The sequence below is a fragment of the Phalaenopsis equestris genome, unplaced genomic scaffold (assembly GCF_001263595.1).
Source record: "Phalaenopsis equestris unplaced genomic scaffold, ASM126359v1 Scaffold000002, whole genome shotgun sequence".
In the NCBI taxonomy this organism is placed as follows: Eukaryota; Viridiplantae; Streptophyta; class Magnoliopsida; order Asparagales; family Orchidaceae; genus Phalaenopsis; species Phalaenopsis equestris.
In genome coordinates, this window is record NW_018164444.1 from 54,775,160 (window position 1) to 54,792,580 (window position 17,421).

Here is a 17,421-nt window from a genome sequence, read left to right on the forward strand (position 1 = left end):
GTGCGGACGCCGATCCGGACCGTAAATCACATGATTTACGGTCCTGATGTATTTCGGTGGGCCGGTGGGCCCCACCTAAAGTTTTTTTTTTTTAAAACGGAAATAATCCTGACCGTAGATCACCGTGATCTACGGTCAGGATCGAACACCGCATGCAGAGATGCATGCGGTGTCCGCACGCAATAATCTCTCCTGCATTGCAGTCCTTGCCTCCGAGCAGAGTTCTTCCAATTATTTATTTAAGCCCGGACTCTCTTTCAACCTTTAACAGAATATTTTTAGGGAGAAAGTTTACACCAAAATATTCATATTATCAAAGTTTAAAGCCAAACGAAAAAAAGCTTTTTTAAATTGTAGCCTATTTAATGTTTTTGCGGGGCACCACGGTCACCGACAGTTGTATAGCTCGACTACTATCCCTCGCTTGACTAATCTGTCTCCCACTTTCAGTCTCTTTGCCTCTGCGATCATGCGTACCATTCTGTGGAACGCCATTGTAATGGCAATAGCTCTTTTTCAGCCAAGCTACTCCATGGCGACGAAGTCCCAACTCTCCATGGGATGGGGAGACCGGATCACCAAGCTTCCTGGCCAACCAAACGTCACATTTGAGCAGTTTTCAGGCTACATCACTGTAGATGAGAGGAAGCAGAGGTATCTCTTCTACTACTTCGCTGAAGCAGAATTGGATCCATTATCGATGCCTTTGGTTCTTTGGTTAAACGGAGGTAAAGCAGGGACTAAAAGTTCCATCACAAAAAAAAGAAGTGTTCTGTTTTTCTCGCATAAAGCAAACAAAAGAGTAAAGTTGAGGACATAATAAGAAGGGAAAGGATATCCTTTCTATTCTTTCTTTCTGTCTTCCAGGTGCTAACAGTGTTGCTCTTAATCTTTTACAGGTCCCGGTTGTTCTTCAGTTGGGGTTGGTGCCTTCTCCGAGAACGGACCTTTCAGACCCAGCGGCCAAGCGTTGGTGAGAAATGAGTATAGCTGGAACAAAGGTATCTTTACCAGTCCTCTTTTCCTTCTTTTACTTTGTTTTGATTCAAAATCCAAGCTTTTGCCTTTGTTTCACCTCTTTTCATAGAGGCGAACATTTTGTATCTGGAGACGCCAGCAGGAGTTGGGTTTTCTTACTCCTTGGACAGCTCATTCTATGAGAGAGTAGATGATAAGCTGACAGGTAAGATCATTTACATCCAGGTCTTCTTCCTTTCACTCTTAAAGCTTGTGAATCCTTTTGGAATTTGAATATTTGCGACCGCTGATTCCATTTGTTTTAGATTCAAAGCTATTACTTTGAGTGCAAAAATGGCTTTTTTCTAGTTTTTGGCAAAGTGAGGCCTCTGAAGCCTCTTTTAACTTTTGTGTTCTTAAAGCTAGGGACAACCTTGTGTTTCTGCTTCGGTGGTTCTCCAAGTTTCCCCAGTATAAAGATAGAGATCTGTACATAGCTGGAGAAAGCTATGCAGGTTCTCTCTCTCTCTCTCCTCTCTCTCTCTCTCCTCTCTCATCTGAACCAGTTCTCTGTCCATTCTTTTAGGTCATTATATACCGCAGCTGGCCGATCTTATCGTTCAGTACAACAAGAAAAGGAAGACATTTAACCTAAAAGGAATAGCTGTGAGTGAAGTTGTGCCCTTGTTTTCTGTCTGTTGATTTCACTGATTTGAACAAATATGTAAGTACTGTTGTTCATGACTACCAAATTCTGCAGCTTGGAAATCCGGTGCTCGAGTTTGCCACCGATTTCAATTCTAGGGCGGAATACTTCTGGTCTCATGGCTTGATATCCGACTCCACATATAATATCTTCACCACAACCTGCAACTATTCTCGTTATGTGAGCGAGTATTACAGGGGCTCTCTTAGTTCAGTCTGCTCTGAAGTTATGAGCCGAGTGACCAACGAAACCAGCAGATTTGTAGATAAGTATGATGTTACACTTGATGTCTGCATCTCATCGGTTCTTTCTCAATCTAACGTTCTCAATCCTCAGGTAAGTAGGCCTGGAAATTGCTTTTGATCAACAAATTTCTGATTTTGAGCTCTATAGATTTTGTTATTAATATTACATTTTTTTTTTGTTCAGCAAGCTAATGAAGCTGTGGATGTTTGTGTGGAGGATGAGACTCTGAATTTTTTGAATAGGAAAGATGTACAGGAAGCGTTGCATGCTCGGTTTCATGGTGTGTCCAGGTGGACTGTTTGCAGCAGGTAAACTGGAAAAGTTCTCTTTTTTATGATAATTTTCTCTAGGGGAGGCCTTCAGTTTCCACTTTATTTTATCAACTTCAAGTAATAATCTTGGTATAATTTGTTAAATGTGTGAAGATTACTACTATATCATGATCATCAAGAATATTTATCAGTATTAAAACTGTTGAAGTTAAAAGTCATGTCTACTTGTTCCTTAGTGTGCTGGAGTATGATCTACTAAACTTGGAAATACCAACCATAACTCTTGTGGGTTCGCTCGTTGAGTCTGGAATACCAGTACTTGTCTACAGGTAAGGAAGCATTTCAAATATATTGAAAGTTAGGATAAATTAGATGCAGAGCAGCTAGAATTGCACTCATGTAAATTTTTATTGGAGGCATTTACATACATACCACATAATTCCTATGTATTTACATATCTAGCGCCTAAACTCTACTCTGTGTTTATACCACTCAAAATTTTCATATCATTTAAAAAAAATACCTCTTTTAATTTTTAAAAGTGACTTGCGCCTTTTCATCAATATGTAAGATGTTAGATATGTAAATGCATAGGAATTGAGGGGTAGCCTCTTTTTCAAAATTACTGAATTTATCTTCACTTTGCAGTGGGGATCAAGATTCTGTGATTCCCTTAACTGGTAGCAGAACCTTGCTGGATAAATTGGCACATAAACTTGGACTGAATACAACGGTGCCTTATAGAGTTTGGTTTGAGGGGCAACAGGTAAGTTTTTTAAATTCATTTTATGCATGTAAATGAAATTATTACATTTGGGTGAGTTTGCGTGCTAAAAAATTAATTTTGATTTCTAAATAATTTCAAGCACTATGCCCTAATTCCTCTATTGTTTTACCAGGTAGGAGGCTGGACTCAAGTGTATGGAAACATCCTCTCTTTTGCGACTATAAGAGGAGCTTCACATGAGGCGCCATTTTCGCAGCCAGAAAGGTCTCTGGGTCTCTTCAGAGCTTTTCTGCAGGGGAGGCCATTGCCAGAAACATTCTAAAGATGGTTCTCTGTAAAAGCAAACCTTTGTTTCTCAGGTTCAGGAGAGTGTGTGGGTGTGTTCTTGTTCTGTGAATGTTAGTGTAAGTTTTTTAGTCTGTATTCATTTGCTAATGATGATGAAGGTTTTGTGTTAAGTTAAAAGAAATTTCTGTGAATATTTTTGAGGTTTCAGACTATTCCAGCTTTTTCTACTGTTAGGAAAGGAAATCATGGGTTTTTGTTCATTTGTTTCAATTTGCTCTGCTGAAGTTTGCTTGTTGAGTATGCAGAACTTCTTATCTGTACTGGTGCAGGTAAAGTCAAGCTGACTTAACTTGAGAAGTCGCTCTGGCGACTTGATAAGCTGACTTAATATACTTAAAATATATTAAAATTTTTAAAAAATTAAAATTATAAAAATATTTAAAAATTCATATTTTTTATTTAATATCAACTGTAGTTTTTATTAATTATTAAGGATTTTAGATGATTTATGTCTGAATGTAAGTCGATTTGATTTGATTTAAATTAGAATGGCTTGAATTGAAAATAAATTTCAAGGGATGTGTAAAAATGTTAATTTAGTAATAGGAGTAATTAAGAAAATTGAAAGTAATAAAAATGTTCTTAGCATGTGTTTTCTTTGTTGCCCACGTACAACTTTCAGCTGTTTTGTATAGCTTTTGGTAGATATGCAAAATTTTGTACTGCTTTCATAGTTTTATATCAAATTAAATCTCATTAATCATAGTTGTTTCTGACTCAAAATTTTGTATTGTTTTTTTTTTAATTTTAGGAAGTAAATTCTATGTGACATTAAACAATTAGTAAAAGATGTATTTGAAGAATCAGAAGAAATAATTTTTTTGAATAAAAATAGTTGGTTTTTTTGAATAAAAATAGTTGGTGGTGGAATAATAATGTGCAATAAAAGATAAAATATATGAAGTTTTGTTATAAAAATCGGTTTAAATGTAAAAGCTTAGAATTGAGAAAAATATCAAACGACCTACAGGGAGGTAAAGAATAATATATGATGTTAAAAATTTTGTTTTTAATGATCTTTATAATAGATTAGATACTAAGGATGGAAGGTGAAAAATATTGTGTATAAACAAGTCAAATAAAGAGGAGAAGTAAAGATTTAACTCAAGTAAAGTGTATTAAAGATGAAAATAAAAAAAATATATTTTTCTTAGAAGAATATATTCAACGAAGGTGGGTGAGTTATTTTGATAATTTTTTTAATGAAGTTTCTGAAAATATGATCGATCTTAGTGTTTTTAATGTCGTTAATAGTAATAAAACTTTTCATTTTACAGTCACATTAATAAAAAAGAAGTTGATTAAGCTTTAAAGAAAATCAAGGGTGGAAAGTCTGTAGGACCTTATGATATCCCAATTGAAGTATGAAAATGTTTGGCTTACTAAACTCTTTACTATTATTCTAAAAACTAAAAAGATGTCTGAGGAATGGATAAAAAGTATTTTGGTTCCCATTTTTAACAAATAAAGAGGACGCACAATAGTTCAGTTGATGTGTCATACTTTAAAATTATGGGAGAGGGTTGGGAGAGGGTATTATGGGAGAGGGTAATTGAACATAGATTAAGACGTATCACAAAGATTTCTCATAATCATTTTTGGATTTCTCATAATCATTTTTGGATTTATGCCAAGCTGGATTTATGCCAATTTATGCCAAGCAGGTCTACTATGGAAGCTAAACATTTATTGAGAAGTTTGACGGAGAAGTTCAGAGATAATAAGGAGAATTTGCATTTTATTTTTATTGATTTAGAAAATTCTTATTATAAGGTTCCAAGAGATATCCTTTGGAGAGTTCTCGAGAAGAAAGGTTTTGATATGACTTGATATGACTAATATTTTAATATTTAAGTCATTAAAGATATGCATTCTAGAGTTGTTACTTGTGTTCGAACTGAGAGAGGATTGACCAAATATTTTCCTATTTCTGTTGGATTACATCACAGATCGGCTTTAAGACCATATCTTTTTACTTTAGTTATGGATGGTCTTACTGGACACTTACAAGAGGATGTACCTTGGTGTATGCTTTTTGCTAATGATATCATTCTCGTCGATAAGACGAGAAAAAAAGCTCAGGAAAAGCTTGAATATGGAGCTCTATATTGGAGTCTAAAGGCCTTCATTTGAGTAGAAATAAAACTGAATACATGGAATGTAATTTTAGTAGTAGTAGCTTTAGTGACAAAAGTGTAACTTTGGGTGATCAAATTATTAAAAAGTGTGAACGATTTAGATATCTCGGGTCTGTTGTTCAAAGCGATGGTGATATAGATGGGGATGTTAATATTGGAATTCAAGTTGGTTAGTTGAAGTGGAGGAATGCTTCGGGCCTTTTGTGTGATAGAAAAGTACTGCTTAGACTGAAAGGAAAATTTTATAAGACGGTAGTGAGACCTGCAATGCTCTATGGCGCTGAATGAAAAAAGAAGCATAACACTAAGTTAAGTGTTGCCGAGATGAGAATGATTAGGTGGATGAGTGGCTTTACACTTAGAGACAAAATGCGAAATGATTATATCTGTGATAGGATTGCTGTAGCTCCCGTGACGGACAAAATTAGAGAAAGTCGCCTTAGATGGTTTGAACACATTAAGCGTCGACCATCTGATGAACCGATTAGGAGAGTAGATGTTTAAGATTCAGCTTATGTTAAGAAAGGCAGAGGTAGACCTAGGAAGACTTGGGCTTATTGTATAAACAATGATCTTAATTTATGAGAACTAAATGAAAATATGACACTAAATAGGACACAATGGAGAAAAAGGATTCAGGTAGCCGACCCCACGTAGTGAGATTAAGGCTTTGTTGTTGTTGTTGTATGAAGAAGCAAATTCTATATGTAATAATATAATAAGTGCTATTAAACAAATGGTAAAAGATATACTTAATGAATTAAGAGAAATTTTTTTATAAATAAAAATAGTTGGTAGTGGAATAATAATGTGCAAGAAAAGATAAAATAAAAGAGGTTGTATTATAAAAATTAGTTTAAATGTAAAAGCTTAAAGAACCGAAAAAAATATAAAGTAGCCTGTGGGTGTTTATAAGAACAATTTGTGACGCTAAAAGTTTTTCTTAGTGATCTTTAAAATAGATTATATACTAAATATGATGAAAAATATATGTATAAATTAGCCAAATAAGGAGAAAATGAAATTAAATATTTAATTCAGGTTAAGTGTATTAAAGGTGAAAACCAAAAAATATTTTTCTTAGATGAAGATATTTAAGATAGATGGGTAAGTTAATTTGAAAAATTTTTCAATGAAGTTTCATAAAATGCGATCGATCTTAGTGATCTTAGTATTGTTAATAATAATAAAACATTTTATTTTTACTGTCGTATTAGTAAAAAAGAAGTGACTGAGACTTTAAGAAAAATAAAGAGTGATTGAAGTGTGGAAATATTAAGGAGATTTGAGAGATTTTTTTTGCTTACTAAACTCCTTAATATTATTTTAAAAACTAAGAAGAAGTCTGAGGAGTGGAGGAAGCGTATTTTGATCCTCATTTTTAAGAATAAAAGGGAAGCACAAGAGCGTGCAAATTATAGAGGAATTAAGTTGATGTGTTATTCTTTAAAATTATGGGTGAGTGTAATTGAACATAGGTTAAGACATGATACAAAGAATTCTTATAATAAGTTTGGATTTAAGTCAGCAGGCCAACTTTGGAAGCTATACATTTATTGAGAGGTTTGACGGAGAAGTACTTGGAGAATAAGAAGGACTACATATGATTTTTATTGATTTAAAAAAAGCTTACAATAAGGTTCTAAGATAAGTCTTTTGGAGAGTTCTAGAGTAGAAAGGTGTAGATATGAATTGTATTTAAGTCATTAAAGTTATGTATACTATAGCTGTTACTTATGTTTGAACAAAAGGATGGTTGACCAGGTATTTTCCTATTTCAGTTGGATTACATCAGGGATTAGCTTTAAACCCATGTCTTTTTGCTTTAGTAATGGATGCTCTTAGTGGACATTTACAGCATGATGTGCTTTGGTGTATGCTTTTTGCTGATGACATACATCTGGTAGATAAAACTAAAGAAAGAATCTAGAAAAAACTTAAATTATAGAGGTTGAAATTAGAGTCTAAATGCCTTCGATTGAGTAGATCTAAAACTCAATACATGGAATGTAATTTTAGCAATAGTAGCTCTAGTGACAGAGTTGTAATTATAGGTGATCAAATCATTAAAAGGTATGAACCTACATATGTGGATTTGATCACCCGACAAGTAGCTCTAGTCTGTCGTACCTACATATTGTTACCCTACAGTACTTAGGTACGGCGGGGGTACCATAGTCCATATGTGAATTTTGCCCATAGGGCTGCAAAATATGATCGAGTCGCCTTTTAGCTGGACGGCTGTGGAGCCGGGAGACTGCTTGGACGAATGCCTACTAGGTCGGTCGACTATCTGTCAGGAGCCCAGATCTTTGCTTCTGGGGCTTTGAGAGCCATCACAATTTCTTTGTTATGTCAAAGTTGTCTAGTGGTGGTCTTGTTCTACTGGATCTAATCAATTGGATCCTTTAGGGGTGATATTCCCCTTCCATTTGAGGCACGCCACTCCTAAGATACAATTACATGTCTGGTTAGGCAGGTTTTCTTGGTAGGGCTTACGAGGCCGCATTACCCTTATTACCATTCGTGAGATGTCTTTGTGATTCATGTTGGCACTTTTTGAGATACATATTAAGTTCTCAAATTTTCTTGTTCGTTGACAGTGAAGAGTAGAAGAAGAATAAGGAAAATTTTATTATAGCCTCCTCTTTTTTTAACCAAACGACAAATGTTGGCAAAATGAATCTTATATCAACATTCATTTATTGACATCATAAATAAAGTCCCTAGGTTTTTGTTTCAATGTTCATTTTATAAGGAATGCAAAGGGTCGCTCAATCATCTAGAATTTGATCATCTTCTCAATTTTGAATGGTTGTTCGTATCTTCGTTGTGGAGAAGGGATTTGACTCTGTGCTGGAATTCACTTATAAGGCTAGGATGTTTGTTGTTCTTGGGATCAGACTTCGTAGCTCCAAGGGCGAACTATTGAGGAAGAATTGGCCAAAAGATCAAAAAAGAATGAAGAATGAAGAGTGGAATCTTCTGATTTAGTTCGTGGTGGGGCAGAGAGGACTCTCCTTTAGACATCTGCCATGGGTATCCCGCTCCTGTCCAATATTCAACGAGTGTCGAGTTTGTAGTGAGACTCACATGCCCAACGAGATGGGGTCAACAGACGATCTTCTGTCCCAAGCTGTAAGCGAAAAGACATGGTTTGAAGTGAATTGAATCCTAGATAAACAGCTCCCTCTTCTCTATTATTTTAGACAATTGCTCATGGATGCTCCTTCCACAGATGCAGACTCCATCGTGGAACAATCTTTGGGAGACATTGATGACCTGATCGTTCACGTGGTTTCGGGTCCTGAGAGACTAGTTGGCCGTGATGGAGAAGTGTTTAGTCGTCCAGTTGAACCTGATGTGGATCGAAGGGGACTCTTGAGGTTTATTGGCCATCTCCCTAGCCCTTAAATCTCCATCTGGCTCATCTGAAGACTATTATAGCCTATCAGGGTCGAGATCTACAAGTCAAACCAGAGGAGATGCGTGGTAAGACAACCGCTGATATCGTGAGATTTTTGGGCTACAAGAGCACGCATTTGTCATGAAGGTCAGTTCTAAGGTCGACCAAGTAAATCAATTTAAGCTTGTTGACCAGACTTTATTTAGGAGGCTAGTTAGAAGTGGTTTAGTTCTTGCTAAGGTGGCCAAAGATCAATTCGTGAAGTACTTCTTGTCAGACAAAATCTTTGAAGTAATCTTGTTTTTTAAGGATAAATAAATTTTTTATTATTATTTATTTTAAATCTAGATGTTTGTGCTCGAAAATAAATCTACCTTGATTCTTGTGAACGACGCTTCATCTTCCGTATAATTTCTATAAATGGGTATTGGAGAACTATGGGCTCGTTTAGGGCAACTTATTTGGTGCAGTGACGTTTTTGAAAACACACCCGACCTGTTTAGGTAAACTGTATTTTGGCAGCTTATGTGTTTTCAAAACACTGAAAATAATGTTTTCACACCGCACTTATCTAGGTGCAGTGGCAGCCTTCTGGCTGCGGCCTAGCTTTTCCAAAAAATTAAAAATTTGTAATAGCCACCACACCTAGCTTATCAGCAGATTATTTTTAATCAGCTTATTAGACGATTATTCAATAAGTTGCAACTGCCCCAAACATACTCTTATGCTCTGTATGGGACAGTTGCAGTTTCTCAGCTTTTCAGCTGCAGTTGCGTTGCCCCAGGAAGCTGCTGCGGGAAAACTGGTTGGTTGTTTGTTGCAGCTATCTGAAAACAACTGTAGGTCAGCTGTTTCTGGACAAATGACGATCGTGCTCCTGTGTAGTAATGTTGTTTGTAACAGAATATAAAATAATTTTTTTATTAGACAAATTATATATTAAATAATAATTTAACATTAATTAATAGTTAATTATTTTTATCAATTAATTTAAAGCTTAAAAATATGTTTATAAATAAATTAATTAATCATTAAATAGTAGTATATAAATTTATTTAATTGTTATTAATTTGAAAATATATGAATTAATAGTTAATTATTAATTAATTAAATAAATAAAATTAAAATTTAAATAAAAATAAATTAAAACCATAAACCCATCTCTCCCTTACTCTCTCCTCCCCGGCCTCCTCTATTGTCGAAAACCCTCACCTATGCTCCCCTCCCGATTTCGTCCAAAACCATGTCCTTCGTGAACGAACCCTCGAAATTCTTCATCTTCATCGAACCAAATTGGGACAAAAGAGGCAAGGAAGAGACTTTTGGCTCTATCACGTCAGGAAGGATCGCAACTTGTGCGTAGGAGGATCGAGCAGGGAAGGGCTTTGAAGGCAAGAAGGGGCTTCGGCTCTGTTGCATTAGGGATGATCGCAACTTGCGTGTAGGAGGATCGAGCATGGAGGGGCTTCGGCTTTATATGTTGTGATCCGTTCGTTATTTTTTCCGAGGCGGAAGAGGGTCGCAAACTCGAGAAGAAAAAGCTGGGCCACAAGGTCGATCCAACGACCGATTTTCCACCCGCTTTAGCTTCCTTCGGCCGCTAAGCTGGGAGCCAAACAGAAAAAGTTTGTGGTTTGGGGAATTGCCGCGTGAAAAAAGCGGCCCCAAACGGAGCCTTAGGAGCATGCCTTTTGACTTTCCATTTATGGCTCTTAGATTTTTCTTGTCTTTCCTGTGGTTCATATGGCTTCGAAGAGGACCCCGTAGACTTTTGGTCAGGTGGCGGCTCCTGAACATTCCATTCTGTCATTGTCAGATGTCGCCAGTTTTGAAAAGGCCTTTGTTTCCTACAATTGGGTTGTGAGCTATCTATCTAGATGAAAGTTCGACCAATAGATATGGCAATGATTTGATGATAACTAGAGAATGCTTTGATACGGGTTGCAGCTTCCATTGTGTCGGTTAGTTTTCAACCGATATGGGGTCATTTTTGCGCTCGTCAAACAAAATTCAATGGCGTTGATTATGACTTACATCGTCATTTGCCAACGGAAAAGTGTTTAGTGGTCCATCGATGAGTGGAATCAGATGGTTGTGTCGATATTGGGCCGACCAAGAGGTTCCAATATGTTGGTCTAGAACACCAGGCTATATATTGAAAGTGTGATTTTCGTTGACTCTTCCCCCGAGAGTTGAGGAATTAGGTCGGTTCCGTACATATCTATTTTCGGAAGAGGAATGGTACAGACTTTCCTCAGGTCAAGGGGGACAAGATCGAGGGTCAATTGCATTTAATTCCCTAGTATAATGACTTAGCGATCGTAGGGTGAGTTTTATTCCCATAAGTGTCTAGTCAAATGACCGCAGAGTTATGGGTTGCCTTTGTTGTTGTGGAGGTCTAATGTTCAAAAGAAGCGGCCGCTCATTTGGTTAAGATGAGGATGAAGGTTGAGTCTAAGGTAGATGAGGACCAATAGAGAGTGACAACGACAAGAGAAAAGTTCGTCACGACGATAGGTAGAAAAACTGGCCTTGCAGGTGAGTTCTTTTTTAATAATTTTGTCATCTTGAATGTGATTTGTAAGGTCTCGATCAAGGAGGCGACCTTTGCTGGTAGGAAATTCTGGATCTCTGTTAGTTTTAATACTTATCTCATGATGCAGCCCCTCCCAGTGGTCGAGAAGCTGAGGGATCGTCTGATTTGTCAGGGAGACGTTTGGTCAAGTGGGGACCAATAGGAGAGATGAGGGGAGGTACGGGTTCACCTGGTTGGGAAATCTTGTTTCTCGATCTTCCTGCCAAGAATGTTAGGTCGGCTGGTGGTTCTCGGGGAGTTTGCGATCTTGTTTTCTAGTTCTGATGAGCTATATAGGGACAATTTGGATGTTGAAAAAGAGCAGAGCATCTCCAGTCGGCCTCCTAAAACTTAAACTTCTCACTTCCTTTCTTTTTAAAACAGTGCTCTTTGTATATAATTCTCATAGTTAATACTTGTAAATGTAACAATTCCTTGATTATAAAAATTACATGTTTTTCTTTGTGATAAGGCAGCTTGTCTTTTGTACCTTATGATTTGTACCTTTGAGTCTTGTTGCTTCATATTCTATGTGGATCTTGTGTGGCGAGTCATTTGATGAGTGGCTGCTGCTCGATTTGGGTTGTCACAACTCGACCAAAGCTTAACTAAGGGTCTGTTTGGGGCAGCTGCAGCTTATCTAGCTTCTGTTGATAAGCAGCTTATCCTGATAATCTGCTGATGAGCAGCTGATCCGAATAAGCCGTCTGGCTGTTTGGTTGGCGCTTATGAAAAACAGCTGATCCTGGAAAATTGACCATTCTGCCCATATTTTGAATAAGCTGTTTAGCTGTTTAGTTAGTGCGTTCTGTAAACAACTTATTTGTAATTTTTTTTTAATTAAATAAATAATCAGTGCAGCGGAATTTGTTATGTTCTCAACAAAATTAAAGAAAAATATTCAGACAAGAAAATACAAAAAAGTTGATTTATATTTATATAACTAAAACATATCTGATCACATCAAACAAATATGTTACACATACAAAAGTAAAATGCACTTGATAAAAGAAATACTAAATACTAAAACATATCCGATCACATCAAACAAATATTTAAGCAACTTCATTATTCTTAAAAGACACTGGATAGAAGAAATTTAACATAAGACCAATCCATTAAATTGGACAGTTAATAACTTTACATACAGACTTATATAGATCAGTAAGGGGAAAAATCTTTCACACAAAGGAATCAATAACATTTATTTAAAATTTCATCCTCCATATTTATTTGCTCGCTGATGTAATAAAAAAAATGCAAACAAGGTAATTTAATATTATAACTTAGAGCTAAAATAATAGCACATTTGGCTATATTTGAACTTGTTAAGTGTTGAGAAAAAATAAGACATAATATGTGTATCAACTAATTAGATGAAAATGTGCATCATAACTATGGCTGTCAAAACGGCTCGTTGTTCGCGAATAGCTCATGTTAGACTGAAAAGGAAGCGAGAATTATTTTAGAGAGGAGGAAACCCTAGAATAGTTGAAAAGTTTTGGCATAGAGGGGAAGGAAGAAAGGGCTTCGGTGTCGTCGACTTCAGAGAGGAGGAAACCCTAGAATAGCGAATCAGAGAGGAGGAAGGAAAGGGCTACAGTTCGATCGCGAACGAAGCAGGGAGCACGCGAACAAAGCAGGGAGCGAGATTGCGAGCTCGATCGCGAATGAAGGAGGAAGAAATGCTGAATCCGAGAGGCACAAGAGCAGAGGTTCGATCGCGAGAGTAGCAGAGTAATTCAAGAGAAAATGCGACAAGGCAACGCGGACCGCCGGTATGATCCCGCGGGCAGCGTCATTCCTAAAACAAAATTCGAGATTTTCAGCACGCAGGGTAAACGTGTTATTCAAACAGTAAGGTGGCGTTTTCAAAACGCCTGAAAACGGCGCCCACTGTTTTAAGCTGCCCCAAACGGGGCCTAAGTATGATGCTTTGTTTTTTTTTTTTTTTAGGCAGCCCATCTTAAAGAGTTACAATTGATCATCTTTGGATCTAGGCTTTACGAGGTGATCTTGTCACCATACTTGGTCGGCTTCACTTAGTGCTTGTCCGGGTAATCTAGGCATCGCAGCTAACACTTTCATCTAATGTTAAGTCAGGCGATCTTGGCGTCGTGGTTGGCAATCTTCCTTTGACACTCAGCCAGTCAATTTTGACGTCGTTGCTGGTAGTCTTTTTTTTTTACCACTTAGCCGACAATCTTGGCGTGTGGTTGGTAGCCTTCTTTTAGTGCGATCATGGCACTGTGGCTGACAATCTTGGCGTGTCGCTAATAGTCTTCATTTAGTGTCCAGTCGGGCAATCTTGGCGTCACGACTGGTAGTCATTTTTTAATGCTTAGTCTGGAGATCATGGTGCCGCGGTTGACAGTCATCTTTTAATGCTCAGTCAAATGATCTCGACGCTGCAGCTGACAATGTTCTTTCAATGCTTAGTCAAGAAATTTTGGCACTACGGTTGGCAATCTTCTTTTAGTGCCAAGTCGATTTATCTTAGAATTGCGGCTGACACTCTTCATTCATTCCCTAGTCAGGCAATCTTAGAACTGTAGCTAGAAGTCTTCTTTCAATTCTCAATCGGGTGATCTTCTGCAACTGGTATTCTACTTTTAGTGCGTAGTTGGGCGAACTTGGAGCTTTCTTCTAGTGCTCAGCCAGACGATCTTTGAATCGCAACTTGCAATCTTCTTTAATGTTTGTCGGGTGATCTTGATGCCTCGACTAATAGTCGTCATTTAGTGCCCAACCAGACAATCTTGGTGTTGTCACTGGCAATTTTCTTTTAATGTTAGCTAGACAATTTGTCACCGCGGCTGACGGTCTTCTTTTAGTACTAAGCCGGGCAATTCTTGTGACGCGACCGACATTCTTTTAATGCTCAGTCCGGCTCTTGGAGTCGCGGTTGACAGTCTTCTTTTATTGCTAAATCGAGTAATCTTTGTGTTCTAGTTGTCAATCTTGTTTTAATGCTTAGTCTGACGATCTTGGCGCTGTGGTTGACAATCCTCTTTTAGTGCTCAAATGAGCGATCTTAGCGCCGCAACTGACAAACTACTTTTCTCCAAATCCCCAAATTGTTTCTGTCTTCCCCCAGCCCCAAGATTTTTCCAATCTTAAATGTTTTATCTTCTATTAGTGTGGCACTCTTTTATTTTGTATGCATTTTTAACGAATAAAAAGGTGGTAGACTTGACATTGCTAAGAGAGCATAAAATAAATTTAACCCAAAACGTTTTTATGAGTACAGAAGGTAGGGGGGAGGAAAACATGAGCATAATCTTCATGGGATTATCACAGCGATATGGATGACATGTGTTCGAGCGAGCACAAGCAGGACCTCCAACACTGGCATCTTCCCTTATTATTGGCCCGAGTGTCATGTGGCCATGAACTCTTTCAACTTTTCTACCTTAATTAACTCCTTGACGAGATTTTGGAGGTCTCTACATTCCTCCATGTTTTAGTCCTAATCCCGATGGTATTTGCAATATTTTCTCGTGTCTCGAAGAAAGCCTCCTACTTTAATTGGTGTGGACTCCTTGAAGTGTTGTTTGCGTTGAATAACATCCACAATTTCTGCCATTGACACCCTCAGAAAAGTAGCTCGCCTGCCTTCATAATCTCAGAATGATTGCTCATAGCATTATGTTGGCCTCTCATAATACCGGAGTGGCCAAGGGACTCATAATCTCGCTTATTTGTTGTGATTGTGATACCAACTAATTTCTCCATTATTTCAAGAGGATTGGCCTTCTTCGAAACAATGTCGGACATGTGGCCTATTTCTCCATCCCTTTGACTCGCAGCCGGAGGTAGCTCTTTTCTAGTTTGGGCAGCCTTCTTTCCTTTAGAAGTGATTTCCTCCACTAGTATATGCTTAATGGCCCTCTCTAATAGTTTTAGAGAGCCTTGGGGCTCGTTAATACTCAGGTCATAGGAAAATCTCTCAAATCTCATAACCTATTTCAAGGCGACTATGATTGCTTCAACTTCGAGGTTGTTTACCTCTATTATTTCCTACTAAAAAAGTGTGATGAATGTACAAAGTCTCTCCTGTTCTCATTTCTTGAGTTGGCACAAGGATTGGATGCTCTTGGTGGATCTCCAGGCGCTAGCCAATTGCGCCAAGAACCTCTTGAAATCAATAAAATTATTGATGCTCTCGACCAAAAGCCCCCGGAACCACCTAAAGCCCTCTATAGGCTTCCAAGGATAGTAATTTAAATTTTTCTAAATGCTCCGCTTCAAATATTTTGGAGGGAGAAAGGATTTTTCGATTTTCATGGCCTTTCAATGCGCTTTGCTGTTTTTTCATTTGTGGATCTCACGTTGCCTTGGTATTGATAGTCATCAACTTCCTCAGGAAAGGTGTTCGCCTTCCAACCATTATGCACTGGCACCACCTAAGATGGATTATGCTCTTATGAGGCCCAAGCTCCTATTAGGGCTACAACAGCTCTTAGGATTTTGGCGATATGGCCCCTCACCTGTTTCATTATTTGAGTACTCAACCCCATGCATTCCTTTGTGTTCCTCCATGTTGCCTCATAGGGGAACCATGTTAGCTACTCCTAGTTGCTCCCATTTCTCTATCATCTTTGTATTTCTCTTCTTGTTAAAAATAAGAGTACACTCACCATACCACCGTATCTTTTAAAATGTTAAATTCAAACATATATGAGACACGCCCAAAAAAGTAGAGCGTCACAAATCAAAAGATGGGGATTGAGGGAGGGAGGGTATCGTATTGAACAGTAAAATTCTATAACCTTTATCCACGAAATAAACTAACCTATTTATAGGAAGAAGTCCTAATACAAGCACATATTGTACCCTTACAGTAGTAGGTATGGGTGGGGTTTGTGCTACTATATATATCAAATAAATCTAAGATGATTACTTTAATACTGCCAAGAAGGCATCAAGCCATCACAAACAGCTTATGCAATTACAAACCCGATCGTAATGAACTAAAATAAATACATATACATAAAGATATTCAAACAAGTATGATCGATGATCACAATATTTACAATACAAATAAATGAAATATAATAAACAATAAGCTCAATAAATCACACCAAATCAACTAAATCAAAGTATTCATGCAAACCACAAAATAATTGTATTTTTTTTATACACACCCCATAGAAACTGAAGGCTAAACATCCAAACAAACATCTCATGGCGAATTCAATATGCAAATTAACTTTCTTTGCCATTCAGAGCAGGAAGCATTTCATAAAGATCCCTACTTCTAAACAACAACAGCCAAATCCCCAAAAACACCAAAAGAAACCCAAACATCGCAAAACAGGATTAGCTTCAATACAGCTTACATCAAAATCCGCTACCCAAAAAAAAAAAAAAAAAAAAAAAAAAAACAAACAAACGACAGAGAAAGTTATCACAGACCCTAAGAAACGCACGAAACCGCAGAAGCTAACCGCCGAAGCCATAGAGGGTGCGACCCTGACGCTTGAGGGCATAAACAACATCCATGGCTGTGACGGTCTTCCGGCGAGCGTGCTCAGTGTAGGTCACAGCATCGCGGATGACGTTCTCAAGGAAGATCTTGAGCACACCTCGCGTCTCCTCGTAGATGAGGCCACTGATGCGCTTCACGCCACCGCGGCGAGCGAGACGACGGATCGCTGGCTTGGTGATGCCCTGGATGTTGTCGCGCAGAACCTTGCGGTGGCGCTTGGCTCCACCCTTTCCCAAGCCCTTACCTCCCTTGCCTCGGCCCGACATCGTTTCCTAGCTTCGACGAAGTGGAGCTGTTTTTCTTTCCGAGAGCGGGAAGAAGATGAACTAGGGAATTTAATGAGGATTATCGATTGGTCTGAGCCGTTGGATGGCGGAGCGATCCGAAGTTAGGCACTTCCATTGTTATCGTCCGTCAGATTGAGAACTTGGGTTTATTCACAGGAAAACCACGAATCAGTGATCACTGTCCAGGGGATGAGGATCGTCAATTTGGATGGAGCGTTTTTGGCATAAGCCCTAATGGATTTTCAAAATTTTAAATATATATATATAT

At 37.9% G+C, this 17,421-nt stretch overlaps 2 protein-coding genes across 2 annotated transcripts; one reads left to right on the forward strand and one right to left on the reverse strand.

Annotated features, from left to right (window-relative positions):
• The first annotated feature begins 371 nt into the window (after positions 1-371).
• On the forward strand, positions 372-3,423 carry LOC110039561 (serine carboxypeptidase-like 45). Its single transcript, XM_020744670.1, has 10 exons — positions 372-728; positions 900-1,001; positions 1,088-1,183; positions 1,380-1,472; positions 1,544-1,623; positions 1,718-1,999; positions 2,093-2,217; positions 2,418-2,510; positions 2,830-2,947; positions 3,081-3,423. The coding sequence occupies exons 1-10, from the start codon at positions 470-472 to the stop codon at positions 3,228-3,230; spliced, it is 1,398 nt and encodes a 465-aa protein (XP_020600329.1). The 5' UTR covers positions 372-469; the 3' UTR covers positions 3,231-3,423.
• Positions 3,424-16,731: 13,308 nt separating this feature from the next.
• LOC110029193 (histone H4) lies at positions 16,732-17,190 on the reverse strand. Its single transcript, XM_020731373.1, has one exon. It carries the CDS (start codon positions 17,130-17,132, stop codon positions 16,821-16,823), a length of 312 nt encoding a protein of 103 aa, XP_020587032.1. The 5' UTR covers positions 17,133-17,190; the 3' UTR covers positions 16,732-16,820.
• Positions 17,191-17,421: the final 231 nt, after the last annotated feature.